Here is a 19,596-nt window from a genome sequence, read left to right as displayed (position 1 = left end):
AGTCGATCCCTGCATGGGTCACTGTGAGCTGCGCACCCCACAACTAGATTGAAACAACTACTTCACTTGGAGCTGATGGGCCCTGGAAAAATACACTTAAAAAAAAAAAAGATACCTATTCTCCTCAATCTAAAGATTCAATACAATACCAGTCAAATTATAGCCAGGTTAAATGGAACGTGCTACTTCTAAAATTGATCTGTATCTCTTATTTCACACCAAACACAAAAATCAATTACAGACGAATTAAAGGCTTAAATCTGAAAAGAAAAACTCTACAACTTTTGGACAAAATCTGAAATATCTTTATGACCTTTGGGGTAAGGAAGACTTTCTTAATGAAGACTCAATGCAATCAAACAATAAAGGAAAATTTTTGCTAAATTTTGGCTCAACAAAAAAATAGTTCAAAGACTTCCATTTCCATCCAAGATGGAGCAACAAGGACTAGATTTATCTTCTTGTTTAAAACAACTCAAAAAAAGGCAAAATATTTTAAAGACATTGGACACCAAGCAACAAAGGACAGTGACCCATGAGCCCTTTGATTGTCCAAGCTCACTGCCTTGAGTTTCCAAAATGAGGAGGAACTAAAGTGGAATACTCCCTGAATTGAAAAGATGGAGCTAACAGTCTGGAGAGACCAATGCTGCCAGAATTCACAGACATAGGACAGAGTACAAGAGAGGAGAGAATTGCACAAAGAGAGAGAACCTGGAGATCTGCAGAAGGTCCCCCTCAAGTATACAGCATGTGAGGAAACTACTCAGGGCTGAGGAAAGAAGCATCAGAAAGAATATGAGAACTAAACAAACAAGGAATAGAAGAGAACTTCATCAACCTGAAAGGGCATCTATGAAAAACTCACAGTTAACATCACAGTCAATAGTGAAAGACTGGATGCTTTCCCACTAAGAGAAACAAAACAAGATGTCTGCCCTTGCCACTCCTAATCAACATTTTACTGGAGGTTCTAGCTAGAGCAATAAGAAAAGAAAATTAAATAAGAGGCATCCAGATTGGAAAAGAAGAATGAAAACTATCTCTATTTATAAATGACAAGATCTTATATACAGAAATCCTAAGAAATCCACTAAAAAATCTATTAGAATAAACAATTCAGCCAGGTTTCAGGATACAAGATGAATATACAGAACTGTATTTTTATACACTTGCAAAGAGTAATCTGAAAAATAAAATCAAGAAAAAATTCCATTCACAATAGAATAAAAAAGGATAAAGTACAATACAAAGGAAGAAACTTAACAAAAGTGCAAAATGAAAGCTACAAAACATTGTTAAAATTAAAGAAGACCTAAATAAATGTAAAAATATCCAATGTTCATGGATTGGAAAACTTAACATTGTTAATCTGTAAAATGAATTTACAAATTCAACACAACCTCTATCAGAATCACAGGTGACCGGGATCTTTACCTTACACCACATACAAAAATTAACTCAAAATAGATCAACGAACTAACTGTAAGAGCTAGAACTAACTGTAAGAGCTACAACTATAGATCTCTTAGAAGACAATACAAGGGTAAATCTTCATGACTTTGGCTTTGGCAATGGATCCTTAGGTAGAACATCAAAGCATAAGCAAATAAGGAACAAGGTAGATACATTGGACTTATCAAAATTAAAAGCTTTTTTTTTTTTTTTTGCTTCAAAGGACACCATTAAAAAAGTGAAAAGGGGGGCCGGCCCGGTGGCTCAGGCGGTTGGAGCTCCGTGTTCCTAACTCCGAAGGCTGCCGGTTCAATTCCCACATGGGCCAGTGGGCTCTCAACCACAGGGTTGCCAGTTCAACTCCTCGACTTCCGCAAGGGATGATGGGCTGCGCCCCCTGTAACTAGCAACCGCAACCGCAACCGCAACTGGACCTGGAGCTGAGCTGTGCCCTCCACAACTAAGATCGAAAGGACAACAACTTGACTTGGAAAAACGTCCTGGAAGTACACACTGTTCCCCAATTAAAAAACAAAAAATCTTTTAAAAAAAGTGAAAAGGAAAAACTCACAGATGCAGAAAAATACATTCATTCCTTCAAAATGAGTACCTGCTGTGTGCTTGGCACTGTTTTAGGCAAGAAAATAAGTGAATAACACAGACAAAAATCTCAGGCCTCCTGCCTTCTAGTGCAAAGATTCAAATAAAGAAGGAAACTAAGAATGGAAAAATCAGCTCAGACTGTAAAAACCTGTCCTGCTAGTCATCATCAACATGATAGAGCCAGCTTTAACAGGAAACAGTATTTCTTTCAAGGACATACTACTGTAGTTCCATAGTAACCCCCTTGAGTGATTACTGCTTTTTCACTAAGAAACTTTGTTCTGTAAAATCAAAACTTTGCTGTTTGAAACCGTTTGTCGATTCCCTCTAGGCAACCACCACCAGGAACATATCTGTTGTTGAAAAAGTTGGATTTATTATTCATTGATGTGAAAGAGAATATGCACCATGGGAGACCATGGGGTGTATCATTAAAATAGTGTTAGAACATAATTATAGGATTTGGGCTTCTTAAGTTATTTGGGGGAAGGTTTAAGGAAGCCCAGCTTTGTTGGGGATTGGATATTATCAAAAAGTGGAGTCAATTCTATAATTGGGCATCTTAATAAATTTTACCTATAGGGAGGACAGAATAGAATGAGGCCAAAACTGTGATTGGTAAAAAAAAAGCAGCATTCTTCTTAGCTGGGAAGGGGATGTTCGGTAGTTTGTGGCTTGGATAATGTTCATGTTTTGTCTTCAATATGGTTATGGAGTGGTCTGGTTTTGTCTTAGCCCATCACAATTAGTCTGATGTTGATATTTTGTGAAACTCTTCGTGCTCAACATGGGAACACCAAGACCTAACCTAGCTGAGTGCCAGGCCAGCTTGTGCATAAGGGGGGCTGCTTTTCTCTTTGTCACATATCAGTAAGTGTAAAACATCCCCTCTGGGCTAGAGAATCCAAGTCACTTTTACACAGAGAAGCAGCCTCGATTTCCCTCTCAGATGTGGAGCTTCAGATAAGTGACTACATTCCATATCTTAGTCTTATAAAGTTTCTCCAGAAAATCCGGGTCCACTTTGCAGAGCAGGCCAGATAGTGACCCCTTTAAACATAGCTATACTCAACTTTGAGCCTATGAAAAACACTGCTTTATTTAAATTTTACCTGAACTCCACCCCTCCCCCAATCCTAAAACAACTTGTTCCTTTGCTTGGTGACAGGCCCCAGGGCTCCACTGTTGTGCTATCTCCCTTATTACCATGAGTCAATATAAAGTTGACTTTGTTGAATTACAAATTTGTCCCTGGTGATCTGAGGCCGACTAGGTTGGAACAGAACTATGTATGATATACCAGAGATAAACGCTGTGGGGAAAAATATTAATAAAAGCAGGGGGAAAGGGTAAGAAGGATTGGGGAAGGGGAAATTTGCGATTTAAATATGATGCTCAGGGAAGACTTCCCTGATAAAGTGACTGTCCGAGCAAAGACCCAAAGTGGGGTGTTCTTTTCACCTGCTGAGTTTCTGGGGAAAAGAGCATTCCAGAAAGGGAAAACAGAGCAAAGAGTAGAGGACCAAGTCTTACAGCGTGTGTTCCAATCACATTTTCTTAGCGGGCTAACCTTGACAACTTCTTTAATTCTGAAACCTACCCCTACCCCATCGGTACTCCCTTATCCTGCGTTTGCTTTTTTCCATTGTACTTTTCAATATGTAATTCCGTGTTCATTATGTTTGTTTTCTGCTTTGCATGAGAGCGGGCATCTTGGCATCCGAGCAGCCCAAGCTCCTACTAGCAATGTGGGACCTCAAGGCATAAGCCAACAAGGAACAAAATAGATAAATTGGACTTAATCAAAATTAGAAACTTTTTTTTTTTTTTGCTTCAAAGGACACCATTTAAACAGTGAAAAGAAAAAACTCACAGCTACATAAAAATACATATTCATTCCTTCAAAATGAGTACCTGTTATGTGCTTGGCATTGTTTTAGGCAAGAAAATAAGTGAATAAGAGATAAAAACCTCAGGCCTCCCGCCTTCTAGTGCAGATTCAAATAAAGAAGGAAACTAAGAAAGGAAAAATCAGCTCAGACTGTGAAATCCTGTCCCGCTAGTCATCATCAACGTGATAGAGCCAGCGTTACCAGGAAACAGCGTGAGCTCGACATGCACGGATGGAGGGACAGACTGTACTGCCCCGAGGCCTGGGGCTGGGGACAGCGAGGTCATAGGAAGGAAAGAGACACCCGGTCGCGTGGGTCCTTGGGGGGCCACTACGAAGAATCAGACGCCTCAGACCAGCAGAGAAGAGGCCAAACTTGTACACAGGAAGTCGCCACGTGCGGTGTTCCCCAGCATGGCAGCCGGATACGCGTCATCACGCGTGCGCCGGCAGAGGCCCCGGTCGAGGCGCCCGCCTGATTGGCTGCAGCAGGCGTGTTCCAGCGACGTTGCGCGTGCGCGTTCCCTTCGCGTGATTGTCAGTGCTGTATGTTACTCTCCATCCTCCGTGGCAGTTTTAGGTCCCTGTCGCGGGCGCTCGACCCTAAAGCTGAGAATGTTCCCAGAACTCAATAACCTTCTCAACACCACCCCTGACAGGGTGGAGCAGGTAAATTGGTCGCGCGGTCGGGACGGGGGCGGGTCTCAGGAGCGTGGCGGAAGAACAGGTCCTCGGAGGCAGCGCACATGGACCCTTGCGAAAGACGCGACGTCCGTTGGCATGAGGTTGCCTGGGAGTTGTAGTCCAGGGAGGGCCGACCCGGTGCTTGCGCTGGACACCAGGACCTGCAGAAGGTGGGCTTCTGGACCTCGTTTTCTCAAAGGCCGTGTGTGTCTTTGAAAGTTCCCAGGAAGCGTGTCCGACGTACGGATGGGCTTATGTTCACAGACGTGCGCCGGGGAGCCCGGTGCCGGCTCATGGGGTGGGGGGCCCGGCGCCCGAAGGAGGTTGTCTGAGAGGAGAGGAGTTTGATTTTTCCACCCTTCTTACGGGACCGGACCGGCTTCTTAATCGCCGAGTCGCCCTCTGGCCCGGGAGCCCTCGGCAGATCGCCGTGAACGCTGCTGCTCCTCTCCCTCTTCCTACTCATGGGGGATGCTCTTTTAAGCGGTTTCCAGCCAACATTCGGTTGCACCAAGTCCGCCTTCGACACCACAGCCTCGCGGCTCTTTTCTCCACCCTCCTGCCCTCCCTCTGGGGCACCTCGAAATTTTTCACATTTCAGCTCAGGGATCACCTCTCCCAGGAAACATATCTGGTTTATTTCATAACTTTTGTTTCCTTAATGAAATGGTAAGGTCCTCCAGACAGCCAGGACACCATTTGTGTAAAGCCTTTTTATGACCCCACAATGCGAGGCCAGCCGCAGCTTTCAATAATATACCCTCGTGGATTTTAGTTGCCCGGTAGTTTTTGTCTGCCCAAGCCTGCAGATGGCACTTGCTACCTTGCCAGTTGGCACCACCAAAGTCTTCAGCCCAGGGCCAGAGTGTGAGAACGGAGGACCAAAGTGGACACCAGGGAATGACAGCACTAGGGGAAACCCTCACAGTCTGGTAGTGTAATCTTTCGTGTTTTATAAGTGAAAAAAAGTCAGAACGGCACAGAAGTGGTGCGTCTGATACAACTTGATCCTGACCTTCCCTGTCACTGGCAAGGAACTAGAGGTGGCTAAAGCAGGGCCGCCAGGCACTGCACAGACCATCTTTAGAGGTCTTTCCAGGTCTCCATGACCAGAGCTCTGCCTAAAGCAGTGTCCAGCGCTATTGGGAGGAGAACTTTGTTACCCGAGGTCTCTCTCAACAACCACTTCTGTTTTTTCTACCCCGTAGGACAGAATTAACATCAGAATTAGAAATAGGGAGAAAGCTGAATCAGATGACTTTTTTGAAGGTCCCTTCCAATCTTGGCAGGCTGTGATTTTTGTTGGATTCTGATGGTAAAAGCTTCCTTTGTTCAATATCTAATTCTCCCTAAGACGGGTCCCTGAGTTACTAGGTGAGCAATGAGGAAGAGAAGGGATTTCATTCTGTTTTGCTTTGGGAAAGTGGAAGCTGAGATATGCTTGCCCGTAATGAGTGACTTAATACTGATCAGTTTAATTGTTGGTTTTTCCATAATTTTGACTTCTTTTTTCTTTTTTTTTTGTAATCTTAGTTTGTATGTGTGTATTTGTGTACATGCTACATATATAATACATATATGTATACACATACATACTCCTCAGGTGTAGAAACATAGGGTTAGACACAATTAATTATATTTATAGTTAGACTCCTCTTTCCAGGGAGTCTTAATTCACTTTTTTGTGTTTCTCTTAACTTTTAGGGGAAACTGACTCTACTCTGTGACGCCAAGACAGATGGCAGTTTCCTTGTGCACCACTTTCTCTCCTTCTACCTCAAAGGTATGGGACTCATTGATGCTATAGAGAAAGAAACCTAAGAGAAAAAAAACCCTATTTCAGGAAGCGATGATAATAGTATTAACGAGCCAGGGCTTTGGTGTTTGGGTAGCCAGATGACTGTTTACTAGGTAAAAGGTTACTGTACCATGTTGTTCCCTACCCAGCCCTGCCAGCGTGGCATGTGCTCACTGTATCCGTGTCTTCCCTTCCCCTTTTCCACCCACTGTGCACGTACTGCCTCACTGTGCTCCTTTTGTGGTCCCCTGTGTACTTGATTCTCAAGATTGTGTATATTGAGGTCTCTGGGCACTCAACCCATTGAAAGTTGGCGCTGGCAGTAGGTGCTTCCCAAAGAACTCAGGGAAGAAAACTTCATGGCCACTGCAATTTACATATGGAAATAGATTAGAAGAAGAAAATAGCCAGATGAAAAACAGCCTCATTTATCAATTGATTCTCCTTGAGCCCCTACCTTGCTCGGCCAGAATAGAGGGTAGACTTTTGGCACTCTTAGTCATAATAATTTGCAGCTTTGAAAGTTTTCTTTTCCAGATGACGTTATTATTTTCAGAACAGAAAGAACAAGAGAATCAACAGATGATTTATTAGAATTAATTATGTTCGGTAAGGTAGCTAGAGCTTCTTTGTGTTTCCCTTATATCCTGGAATATAGGACCAGTTTAAAAAATTAATTGTTCTCCTGTACATCAACAACAAACAGAAAAATATAATTTTTTTAAAGAGCACAATTTATTTACAATAGAGAAAAATAAGGTACCTAGTAATACATCTAACAGAAGAAGTAGATCTCAGAATCAGTGGAATAGGTGTAATTATTAAATAGGGAAAAAAATTGCATCTTAGAATCAAATTGGGTATGTCAGGTGGCCTCTGGGTCTCTAGACCTGCCTCAATGCTTTTGTTTCCAGAGGTATGAAGTATATGAGACTGATTTAAATAGAGACATTATTAAAATTAATTAATTTATTTTTTCCAGCTAATTGTAAAGTCTGTTTTGTGGCACTCATCCAGTCCTTCAGTCACTACAATATCGTGGGACAGAAGCTGGTAAATATTTTAGACCTCTGGTGAGCTCCCTGAGTGAGGGTGTGTACCACACACGTGTGAGTGTGTTCTACGGCTGGGCTTCCTTATTTGCATTGTAGAGAACTTAGCAAGGGAGGGATTAAGGAAATTGTGGGATCCTGAACCCCTTATCTAAAGGGCTAAGGCACCGTCTCTGCATGTTTTATTAATTTAGAGATTGTAGGACCAGATCTGTTTGAATTAATCAAACCCATCTCTACTGATTCTGAACCATTTAACATTTTCTCCTCAATGTGGGCTTTAACCTTGGTTCTTCTGAGTTGGAGATCCCAGCTTGGTCTGCTGCCAAGTTCAGTAGCTCCCACTGCCTCTCCGTAAGTGTAGGGCTTGGGACCCAAATGTGGGGAGAGGCGCCTTTGTTTTCTGCCCCTCATCTTATCAGAGAAAGGCAGGCAAGAATGAGATGGCCAAGAGGCTGGTGAACCTCCTGGCATCGCTGGGGCCATTACCTGTGACCTGTGACCAAGTGGACTTACTGAGGTTTTTCTTTTTGTTATGCTAGGCCAGCCTCAGAGAGGGAGAGAACCTGGTCACCCATCAGCAGTGATGTTTGAAATGCCAGTCTTACTGCTTGGCCAAGTCACTGATTCTTTGATGGGAAGAAACAAATGAGAGGGTGAGAGAAGGGTAGACTCTTTCCCATCTTTGCAGACAAGGAAGAGGTTTTCTTGTTAGAGGTCAGCATGAGCTCAGAGAGAGAAGGGAAAGTCAGGTCAAGAACACAGGTTGCATTTCCGTGTCTCCCTATGGCCTTAGTTAGCATCTGTGTTTCTGGATGAGAAAGTCATGTCCTCTCATGTCCAGATTGGCTACTTTTCCTGTTACCTTGGAATCATTATGAACATGGCAGGAGTGGCATACACAGTTTTGGGCATGCCACGTACTAGAGCCTGAGCTCCCATACTCCTGGTGTGTGATTGCACTTACATGGCGGGGAGGGGTGGTGGTGGTCACGAACAAGGGCAACAGTGACCACCGGGAGTCTCTGTCCGCCAGGGGCCACTGTGTTTGCTAATGGTCTTGAGTAGTGGAGAACACTGGTGCTTGAATGCGCAATGGACACCTGTCACCTGTTTCTGCACTTGTACATTGCGTCATCATCCCTGGGTGTTTGTTAACATGCAGATTCTTGGGCCACGCCCCTGAAGTTTCTGGTTCTAGAGTGGGCTCATGGGCTGCATTTTAATCAGATGTCTCCAGAGATTCTTAATCGGGTGGTTCATGAAGAACCACATTTAAGAAGTTCTGCTTAGAGCAGAGGTCTACAAACTTCAGCCTGTGCCCCCTGTGTTTTGTAAATAAAGGTTTATGGGAACGCAGCCACACCCGTTTGTTTATGAATGTCTATGGCCGACTTTAGTAGTTGCAATAGAGACTATCATTCTCCCACTGCTTTATTATTATTTACTGGTTTTTAAATATGCTTACTTTAATAAATACATGCATTTAAAAAGGAAACTTTTTATATTACTATTGTACATTAAAAACCTGCACAGGGTAATCATAAAAATAAATATGTAAGCAAAAGAAGGTAAATTGTTTTAAAAAGTGACAAATGTAAAGGCTCATCTGAAAACAGAATGGGGGTTGGGTTGGGAACACCCAGGGGAAAGAAGACATGGGCCCCATAGGGAGGGGGACAGGTGCACATTCGCACGGTTTGGACGATGTTGTGTACCCTCTGGTGGGCTACAGTCTAGCCTTCCTGAGCGCTTCCCCTGCAAAGCACACTAGCTCACGCTCCTCTTTGGCATTTTAGGGTGTCAGCCTAACCACAGCACGGGAACGCGGGCAGCTCATGTTCCTCGAGGGTCTCAAGTCCTCGGTGGACGTCTTCTTCCGGGCTGAGGAGAAGCCTCACCCCCTGCAGTTCCTCAGGTTAGTCAGCTGGCAGCCCAGCCCGGAAGTGCACACCTGGTGGGTGGCCCAGGCCAGGGTTGCGGTGCATTCCTTCTCCTCGGAATGTGGGCGGGCCGAGCTGGCTGCAGCAGTCAGACACAGCCTTGGTGTTGCAGCATTATCCGAAAGCCCTTGGCTCTTAGCATGGGCCAGAGAAGGAGTGGACGGCTGTCCCAAAAGCTGTAGGAAGTGTGGAAGAACAATATGCTTTGCTGGTTTTTCAACTCTGGCTCAGAGCCCTAGCACACACCTTTGTTCTGTTTTTGGCTTGATACATAGGGGTCAGCAACTACAGGCCAAGGGCCAGCTACCTGTTTTTGTAAATAAAGTTTTATTGGAATAGCCACATTCATTTGTTCGCATATCCGTCCTTGGCTGTTTTGCACTACAACAGCAGAGCTGAGCAGGTGAGACAGAGAACATGACCCACAAGCCTGAAATATTTACCATTCGCCCTTTAACAAAGTGTGTTGACTGCTGGTTTGGTTTTCTGAGATTGGGTTTTCTGCTTCTCATCCCTTACGAGCATCAGCCATAAACAGCTCTGTGCAGACTCCCCACCGGCTGCTGCTCTCCCTCCACCCCAGAGGAGTCCATACAGGAACCCTTCCCCACCACACCCTCTCTGAGACTCAGCCTTACTCGGTGGCTGGGAGGCAGTGTGGAGTCAGAGTGCCATGTGCCCTGACCCTATGTGTGACCTCACATACCGCCCTTACCGTCTGTGAACCTGGTGTCTGAACAATCGGCCTGGTCACACCTGACCCCAGGTGGTGCGGGGTGGTCACCCTTGCTGTTAGTGGGGGCTCAGCCCTGGGGCGTGGGGTAGTGGGGTCGATGCCTGGGTTTTGGGCCCCAGAGCCTTTTGAGTCTATTGCTGGGAAATGACTGCTGAGGGTGGTCACTGGGGAGATGGAGGTAGCTGGGCCAGCTTGTTCAGAAAGGGGTTGAATCCGTTACGGACGTAAGCAGCCCTTCATCCAGTGCACCTCACCACCAGGACACCTGCGTTATTCTTTAGCTTTTTACACCCAGTTGTGACCTGGGAAGGCTTTTCCTGCATGCCCAATCCAAATGAATCTTCCAGGTGTTGGAAGCTCTTGGATTGAGAGGCTGTACGGTGTCTCTTAATGGGCCTGAGAGGCAGTTTATTTTTCTGTCCCGTTTGTACCACGGTGCTTTGTGCCCCTTAGGCCTCAAGGGATATTTGAATTGCTATCAATCATCTGTGTAGGCATGCCTTTTCTTGCCAACTAACCATGAACCCCTTGGTGCCAAGGACTGTGATCCGGTTCTTTGCCTCCCCCCAGCCCTTTCCTGTGGTGTTGCTCGGTCACAGATAAACATTTGCGAGAGAGCAAGCTCACTGGTGACTTTTGCCCTGTGTCCCAGAGAGGCCAACGCTGGGAACCTGCAGCCACTGTACGAGTTTGTGCGGGAGGCCCTACAGCCCGTGGACGAGGGGGAGGCCGCCTGGAGGTGTCCGGTGCTGCTTGTGGACGACCTCAGTGTGCTGCTGAGCCTGGGCGTGGGGGCGGTGGCCGTGCTGGACTTCATCCACTACTGCAGAGCCGCGGTGTGCTGCAAACTACAGGTACCGATGGGCCTGCTCTCCGTGCCCCCGCCTGTGACCACTAAGGGCCCAGTCAGGTCCAGACCTTGCTTGCTTGCAGTGATCTTTTTGTTTAATTGCATCCATTTGGGCTTTACTGTGGCAGGCCCAGAAACCTTTTGGACTACCCACCCTGCTCGCCCCTACGCACCATTGCTGAAAACTAAAGCCTTCAGAATTAAAGTAATGGCCAGCACGGTCTTGAATGGGCTGGCCATGTGTGGTACCGTGGCAGTCCCAGCTCTGCCACATTGCCTGTGTGTCCTGGGACCAGTCATTGTCGCTCGGAGTGTGTTTAGAAGATCAGTTGAGATACTGGGGGTAAATTGCTTTAAAAATTGTGAGGTGTAGTACAAGTATAGGATGTAACCTTTATTGTCAAAGTATGAGTCAAAATGGAGATGTTTCCATAATAGACAATTTAACAATAATAGACGAACCTATAAAATAGAAATGCCTACCTTACAGGAACTTGGCTGCAAGAGGTAAGGGAGATGAAGTTGGTAACAGGCCAGCACAGCGACTGGCCCACCGTGGCCACTCTTGGTGTGTGATGGGGTAGGAACTGCGATGCTGGCAAAGTGTGGTCAGGGCGAGGTGCAGAGCAAGGACAGAGGGGCGCCAGCGGAGTTGGCCGGGGTGCGCATGTCCCACGTGGCATGCAGAGCCCCTGCTGTGTACGAGGTCCCGCCTGGAAGCTGTGTCTGGGGAACATCAGAGGCTGTCCTAGTGCAGTCACGGGGCCAGAAACCAGGGTGCTGTGGAAGAATGGGAGGAGGACATGGAAGGGCTTGGAGGACACAGGTCAGCGGGGTGAGGGTGACAGGGAAAGCTTCTGCAGCTCAGCTGCTCTCTGGCCCACTACCACCCTCTTTCTGTAAAAATACTTCTTTTAGTTGAAAGGGTAAAACTTGGGAATAGTTTTTTTTTTTTTTTTAAAAAGAAAGAAGTAGTATAAAGGATACTTTGGCAAAAACTAATGGTGTCCCTCCCTCCCATGTATATCCTTCCAGAGAGTCTATGCAGGAACGAACGTACTTGTGTATATATTTGTTTCCCCATATTTTTCTTCACAGTGCTGGTAACCGACCATCCACACTGGCGGCACTTTTTTTGTTGAATGACACACAGTAACTTTTGGTGTCCATTTCCCAGTAACAGAACACACACTTCATTCTTTTTAACAACTGGGCAGTATTCCTGTGAAAGGACTGCTTATTCACGGCGTCCCCTTTGGACGGGGCGGACCTTCCCCTCTGTTTCTGCTTGGCCAGGTCCTACTTGTCTTCTGACCCTGCCCAGGTGTGCCCAGATCCCGGCCCTGTCCTCCCAGCTACATGGCCTCTGCTCCGTGCTCCGCCAGCACCCTAGGCTGCCCTCTTGTGGCTTTGCGTCCTATGCTGTCAGTACCTGTCTGTCTCCAGGGCCCACGTCTCTTACCCCACTACAGGTCTGGCCCACGGTCAGCACTCAGGAGCTGTGGACTGGATGAACTGTGCCTGGCAGGATGGTGGCCTTTCAGTCACATTAAGGAGGCCCGCAGGCTGAGCTTGGTTTTAGGTGACTTGAGCTGGAAGTACAGGTTGGCTGTGCTGGTGACACTGCCCAGCAGATGATTGGAGTTAGGGTGCTGGAGCCCAGGCGAGGGTCCTGCCCATGGACATGGTCGCAGCAGTGGCAGTGAGGCTGACCTGGGAGAGGGTGTGCAGGGGCGCAGAGGCCTGAGCCCACAGCTCCCTGTCTGCTGTCCCTTCCAGCTGGGAGCAGTTCCCACCTATTCCCACTTCTGTTGCAGGGAAACATGGTAGTCCTTGTGCACGACAATGGAGATGCTGAGGACAAGGAGAATGACATCCTGTTGAATGGCCTCAGTCACCAGAGCCACCTGATCCTGCGGGCTGAGGGCCTGGCCACAGGGTTCTGCAGGGACGTGCATGGGCAGGTACGTCGGGGCTGGGACTGGGATCCTGGGCAGCAGGCTGCTTGCCTCTGTGCCTGAGTCCAGGCGGCACGTGGGACGGTCTCAGGCTGTGGGGCTTGTCCGCCTGGGACGCTGTGCGGATGCAGGTCACAGCCTGCTCCAGAGGGCGCCCAGCACCGTGCACCATGGGCGTTTTCCATGGTTGGTGAGCAGAGTGGAGCTCCTGAAGAGGAGACAGCAGTCTGGAGTGGAGTGCAGGTGTCCCGCTACTAAACAGCACAATCCCTCTGCAAGGATGATGGCAGGCTTCATATATTCAGGTCAACAGAGTTCCTTTTAAAATGGAGACTTGGCTGGGCCTGACCCAGCGGGGTTGCTGCCTCTACTCAGTGTTTGGAGTACTTAGGCAAAAGCTGAGGCCCTGCTGTGGGAGGGAGGCCAGGTTCCACCTCCCCCAAACCCTCCCCCGGTTCTCTGCCTTCTGGAATCACCCCAAAGCCTCCACCACAGCTTCTGGTGAGCTCCATGTTGATGGCTCTCACCACGTTAAGGGTGGGAGTTTGGGCCCAGAGTCATCCAGAGGCAAGTGTGGACAATAAAGCCACACAGAAGTGCTGTGTTGGTGATGCCTGTGGCACAGCCTGAGGCGAGAGTTCTGCTGGCAGCTGTGGCCTGGCTCTGAGCATTCTGGTCGGCCGCGACACCACCAAAATCAATGTCCAGCCTTCCCGAGCCTCCGAATTGAATGTACAAATGCTAATTTCCAAAATTCATCTAGGAAACAACTACATGACCCTGCATAAAAAAACCAAAGGGGAATACATAAAAATACTTCCAGGGTTTTTCTCTAGTAACTTTTTCTTCCTTTTCTTTCTCTTCCACATTTTCTGTAATGAGCAAATACGACTATTGTAATGGAAGGGAAAGATTTATTTTTGGTTAACTGGTAATGGCTTTGTTTCGGAAGTCCATCCCACTGCTGCATGGCACATGTGACAGTGATCTCAGAGGCACCTCAGTTGAAGGTCAGTGAGGAGCAGGTGGGGTTCACAGTGGAGCAGGTACTGGCGGGGGGCACTCATCTTTCGTCCTTCTCCCTGTCACTACAGCTAAGAGTCCTGTGGAGGAGAGCACCGCAGTCCACAGCCCAGCGGGATCGGAGCCTCACTTACCAGTACAAGATACAGGACAAGAGCGTATCTTTTTTCGCCAAGGGACTGTCTCCTGCTGTTCTGTGACCTGACTTGGGGGCCGCCAGAGCTCCCTTGGATTGTTTTTGGATGTGGAAGATAAAACAACCAAGCAGGAATGGAACTTGACACCTTTGTAGTGGTCTTTCAGGCTGGACTGGCGGCTCCACTTGGGCCCAGGGGTGGTCAAGTGCTGTGACGGTGTGCCTTTGTCCCCCTGGGGTTGGCTCAGAAGGCAGGAGGAATCTGCAACCCTGCCTCTGCCGAGAGGGACGCCGTGTATCGAACCCTCATGAAGGGTCCTTTGGAGGCTTCCATGTAAATAGGCTTCAGCCCAACTGCCCATTTTTGATGGTTGTGCCATTCCTAGCCAGAGTGGGTGTGATTGTGCCAGCCAGGAGACAGTCCCGGACGGCGGGCATCCAAGGGGACAACTCGGATAATCATGGCTGGCATAAAGTGAGTTCCCACAGCATGGCTTCCCACGGATTGTCTCGTTTTATTTTCACCTTTGTCTTGAAAAGGTATTTTCCTCTAAGTCCAGTGGGGAAACAGGCTTAGAGAGGTCTGGAAGGACACTCAAGGCTGTAGGTAATGGAGGCCTGCCTCTAAAGTCCACCCTACCTGATGGACCCTCATGGAAACCTGAGGCAGGCTCCCACCCAGTTCACAGCTTTGGCTGCTCCTGGTTCGGTGTTGCTGATGAGGCCGAGCCATCCAGGGCCCGGCACCCTGGCAGTGGTCACGTGAGTCCCCATGTTGGCCCCATGCATGGCCTTGGTGAGAAGGCTAAAGAATGTTCTTGCTGCCAGACAGGATGGGCCTCGGCGAGGAGCTGGTGCCTTGCTCACCTGTGAGGACCTCAGGAGGGGAGCTCTTACCCCAGCAGCCTGCAGGTGCCAACTTGCCACAGCACTTAGAGACTCAGCGCCAATTGAAGGCCTCCGGGGGTGGGCACATCACTTTTGATGCTACCTGTGTGTGACCTCAGGCAGGTCATTAAAGCTCTGGGTACTTCTGTTTTCGCTGCCTTGGAATCGGGCCTATCTGGCCTGCCTGTGAAGGCCGTCACGAGGATTGTATGAGGTAACATATGTAAAGCCCATCTGTGGTGGGGGCCAGCGTTGGTAGAGCCTCCTTGGGAATGACTGCTGCTCTGAGCTCTGTACTGACCTTCAGCACATTGCCCGTCGGCTTTTGGGTAACGGCATGCCCTGAGACAACCTCTCTAGTTTAAGGAATGAACTTCGTCTGTCTCTGGTCTCTGCCGCGTGCTAGAAACTCAGGTAATAAAGGGATTGAGTGAATATCAACACAACTTGGAGATTTTAAATATTTTTAGTGACTGTGGCACGGTTATTAGAATGGCTGCTGTTCATTGGAATCCAGGCTTTGTACATATGTTCACACGGATTTCACTTTTTTTTTTCAAAAACCACAGAGATTGGTGTCCTTGGTTGCATCTTGGAACCTGACTCCTAAGTCGAGGTTCCCTGAGGTGAAATTCAGTTCATTTTCATGGCCACAGAGCAGGAGCTGCTGCTGCATGTCAGAACCAGGACAAATCCGAGGAGTCTGGCCTGGTGGCAGCCCTTTCAACTTTATCACATTGCCAACTTTATCACTGATGCTTAATTCACCGTGAGCATGATCATTAGTGCAAGCAATTGCAAAGACGGGCCCTTGTCTTTATGAAACCCTTCTCTGCATCCATGACGGGCTGAGGCAGCTGGGTAGTGGGCTGGAACCCAGAGTCCTGCATCCCAGACTATGGCTGCTCAGTTATTAGAGTGACCTTGGGCAAATCTCTTCCCCTCTCGAGGATGGTTTCTTCATTTGCGAAATAGACCCAGCCCCTATTTTCAAGATTTTCATGAGGATTTCAGTGTGGAATCTTGACGATAGGAATTAACACTGCTTGATGACTTCTAAGCACCATTTAGTTTTCTAAAATTTTGAATTTATTATTCCCACAGGAAGCAACCTAAAGTAAGGTTGAGCTTTGCTAATGACAAGGAGAAAATTCTGAGATGCTATAAATTAAATTACAGCAGGTGGAGGGTAGAAGGAAGGGAAGAGAGGTTTATCAGTTAACAACTGGAGGGCAAAACCAACAAAAGTTTGCTTACATTCCTGAACATATGTTGAAACTGAATTAACTTGCAGGTGTCTATATCCGCAATTACATAAAGAGAATCGCCAGGGGCCCCTGCTGCTTGCTTACCTGTGAACTTTCCAGTCTGTTTCCAGGTTGCCCACAACCAATCCTAAACAAGCACGTCTTCCTTAGGACTCTATACCCATCCCAAAACTAGCCCCGCCTCAGTTCTCTCGCTTTACCTGTAGCCAATGTAAATTCTTTCAAAACAACTTACATCCTTCTTTCCCAAGCTGTTTGCATAAAAGAGCCCACCAATCCCAGGACTGCAGACATGCTGCCTTCCTCATGTGCTGCTGGTGCTGGTAGTTTAGACGTCATGCCCCGGGACTTGGTCGTTTTCTGGTGAGCATTTGGCTCAATAAACCCTTTCAGAAAAACTTTCAGCCGTGAATGCTTTTGGTTTAACAATGGTTAGGGCTAAATGGAGCTTTTCCACCTGAATTAATATTTAAAAACTAAGATCAGGTATCTGCAACTTACCTGGGAATCCATAACAAGTAAGTATTGATAAGTGGTTAAAGGAATAGATTTTTTAAAAGATAGATAATGATATACTAAGTAAAACATTAACAGTTGTAGAATCTAGGGCTTATAGTTAACTGTATGGTTCTTTCACCTTTTCCCTGTGTTTTGATAATATGTTGGGTGAGAAACCCTAAAATCATGGCCCCTTCATTCTACTCATGGGGGGCATTCTGTAGCAGATTCACTGGGAGCCCATGAGCCTCAACTCCCCCCGGCCCCCAGCCTTGGTGGGTTCTCCTCTTACTCATGGCCATGCTGCAAGGCACAGAGGCACTTAGCCAAGTGTCAGTTTTGGAGGCTCTTGTTTTTGGAGGAAAGTGTCCAGACCTTGCTGAGGGTCAGTCCCCTGAAAACAGGTTTGGTGGAGGGTTGGCTGGGCAGGGGTTGGTGAGTAAGGGGAAGTGACAACAGTGCCCAAAAGACAGTCTGGCTAAGTCTCTGCCGTGGAGGCTGAGAAAAGAGGTTCCCAGCCCTCTGGAAAGAAGACCGGTTCGCCAGGCCTAGGGTAGGGCTCAGGAAGGCTGATTGAACTAAATATTCCCCAGGTGATTCTGTTGCGAGGCACATTTACAAACACATGTTTTTGTAGGAACTTGACAGTGACAGGAAGGTCTCGGTGCTTGGTCATGCAGGTTCACTCAGAAAACTGAAAAAAACTGGGTAAGCTTTATATTTGCCAAAAGGAACAAGGCAGTGGTGAGAGGGAGGAACTGGTGGCAGAAAAGTGAATGCCTTTTACTCAAGGTTTCTGAGGGGCCTGATGCCGGCATTTCAAGCCTCTTCAGGCTTGGAGAGAGTGATGTGAGACGGGTAAGGGGTGTAGGTAAGCCCCCCCCTCCCCTGCTCTCTACTGTTGCCTCTCCCTAATTTAAAAATAACACACAAAAAAGAATTCTTCCTTTATAGGAAAAAAAAATCATAAAGCCAACCCTGAATACAGGGCATAACCTTAAAGGTCACTTTGGGCCAAGGCCAGTTGTACCCATTGTTTAATTTAACCGTGACAACAACGTGTGGGCAGAGAGGGAGGCAAGACTTTGGTGGCCTTGGAGAGGTGGTCCAGAGTCCAGTGGGAACAGGGTTGAGGGAGGCTGTGTGACTAAACGCCTAAGAGGGACAAGGCAGCTGGAGCTGCCAGAAGGCTCCTGGTCTCTTCCTGCGTTGTGGTTGTATTTGACTTCATGCAACCCCAGCCCTGCCACCCTTGAGAGCAGGAACCGTGTACACCCTTGAGTACACGGTCGGCTATCCAGGTAGCCCCTGGGGTGGGTGCCCAGGGCAGCAGGGTGGCGGTGGGGCTGGCCTCTGGCACACCAGACCCGTCTGTGAGGGTGTGAGTGGTATGATCAAGGTTCCCCGCGCGGAGGCCGGTCGCTTAGGGTTGCTTCCTGAGATGGGCTCAGAGCTGGGCGGCCGGGACCTGTTCCCCCTCACCCCCCATTTCCCCAAACCCCTGCGCGGGCCAAGCTTCCCCTTCCCTTTTTGTGAGACCCAGAAACAGGACCTACTTGAGGGTTTGGAGGAAGCTCAAAGCTGAGCACAAATGCAAAGCGCTGGGCTCAGGACTGCTGTGTTTCCCCGAAAACAAGACCTAGCCAGACAATCAACCTCTTAAGGGTCTTACATTAATTTTTGCTCCAAAAGACGCATTAGAGCTGATTGTCTAGGTCTTATTTTCGGGGAAGCAGGGTAGTTATTGCTATTACAACTAGTACACAGTCCTTGTAGAACATGGTTAAATGTCCATCAGCAAATGCAAAAAACCCAACGTTTGTAATCTTCACCCCAGACCCTTGTTTAAAAAAATGAGAGTATATTCTACAACTCATTTCGAACCATCTTTCAATATCAGTGTTCATAAATCCTCCTTTCAAAAGGCTGTAGGGAGACTCGGTTTATGGACATAATTTATTCGACCCATCTGCATCTGTTGTGTGTCGGCTGCTTTTAATTTTTTCCTGTTATGAAACAGGGAACGTGGGCATCTTGTGCACGTTGTTGATAACTGTCTGGAACCGGTTGTCAAAAGCCCCGGCGCGGTCCCCAGCTCCACGCGGGGCCGCTGCCTCTCCCTTCCCCACGGTTGGGCGCTGCCGTCCGCCAGGGGGCGAGCGGGAGCCGGGCCCGGGCTCGACTGCGCGTGCGCGCGCCACGGGGAACACGTGCGGAGGGCGGTGGGGAGGGAGGGGAAAGGTAGGAGGTGAGAGGTGAAGGGGCGGAGAGCTGCGCCGGCCGGCGGCCGGGAGCGAGGGCGGGCACCACGCACCGGACTGCGGGCTGGGAGCGCGCACGCCGCGCCCCGCCCTCGCCGCCGCCGCCGCCGCTGGGAGCAGCTGCCGCCACAGGTACCGCCGCGCGTGTCCTCACGGCGCCAGCCCGTGGGCCCCGGCGCGGGCCTCCCGCCGCGCGGCCCCGGGAGTTCCGGGATGGCGGCGTCCCGGGGCGCGGGCGCGCGGGCGTGGGCGCTGTCCAGCAGCCGGGCTGCCTGGGCGAGGGGACCGCCGCGGGAGAGGGGGCCGGGCCGCCTCGCCCCCGCCCCGCCCCGGCCTCGGGTGACCGCTGCCTGCCCGCCGCCGGAGCGGGTCGTGAGTGGCGCCCGCGGCCCGCTGTGCCCCGGGGAGCCGTGCGGTCTCGAACCTGCCTTCGGGCTCTGGTTGCCCCGAGTGCGGGGACAGCACGCCGTCCTGCCCGGCCGCTGTGGGAAGCCCCGACTGAGAGGCGCCGCAGAGCTCCTTGGCTGGGTGTTGCTTGGTTTCTCGCGTTCT

General features: G+C 48.7%; 2 protein-coding genes across 6 annotated transcripts in view; both read left to right on the top strand.

Moving 5' to 3' along the window:
- The first annotated feature begins 4,472 nt into the window (after positions 1-4,472).
- On the top strand, positions 4,473-16,678 carry ELP6 (elongator acetyltransferase complex subunit 6). Of its 5 annotated transcripts, none has more exons than XM_081071535.1 (7): positions 4,474-4,618; positions 6,338-6,416; positions 7,414-7,484; positions 9,283-9,401; positions 10,815-11,016; positions 12,830-12,976; positions 14,065-15,474. In XM_081071535.1, the coding sequence occupies exons 1-7, from the start codon at positions 4,565-4,567 to the stop codon at positions 14,191-14,193; spliced, it is 801 nt and encodes a 266-aa protein (XP_080927661.1). In that variant the 5' UTR covers positions 4,474-4,564; the 3' UTR covers positions 14,194-15,474. The 5 variants fall into 5 exon arrangements, 4 of the variants coding, with proteins under 4 accessions (XP_080927662.1, XP_080927661.1, XP_080927664.1 ...); XR_013994834.1 differs by having other exon boundaries at positions 4,485-4,618; positions 12,830-13,980; positions 14,065-15,461; XM_081071538.1 differs by lacking the exon at positions 4,474-4,618 and adding an exon at positions 4,711-4,803 and having other exon boundaries at positions 14,065-16,678.
- A 2,359-nt stretch (positions 16,679-19,037) lies between these two features.
- The window catches only part of SCAP (SREBF chaperone), a 46,122-nt gene continuing 45,563 nt past the window's right edge, over positions 19,038-19,596 (top strand). The window contains exon 1 of the mRNA XM_081072735.1: positions 19,038-19,176. The gene's annotated coding sequence lies outside the window, so the exon portion shown is untranslated. The remainder of the gene's footprint in view (positions 19,177-19,596) is intronic.

Source organism: Rhinolophus hipposideros (assembly GCF_964194185.1).
Source record: "Rhinolophus hipposideros genome assembly, chromosome: 14".
Taxonomy (NCBI): Eukaryota; Metazoa; Chordata; class Mammalia; order Chiroptera; family Rhinolophidae; genus Rhinolophus; species Rhinolophus hipposideros.
Note: the sequence above shows the minus strand (reverse complement) of the source record. Positions and strands in the feature narration are given on the sequence as shown.

What these genes read in the sequence shown, in the direction of transcription:
- ELP6 (XM_081071535.1), top strand. Translation starts at nt 4,565, where the DNA reads ATGTTCCCAGAACTCAATAACCTTCTCAACACCACCCCTGACAGGGTG. An exon ending in TCTCTCCTTCTACCTCAAAG is followed by an intron (nt 6,417 to 7,413) that starts GTATGGGACTCA and finishes TATTTTTTCCAG; the next exon opens with CTAATTGTAAAGTCTGTTTT. An exon ending in ATATCGTGGGACAGAAGCTG is followed by an intron (nt 7,485 to 9,282) that starts GTAAATATTTTA and finishes TTGGCATTTTAG; the next exon opens with GGTGTCAGCCTAACCACAGC.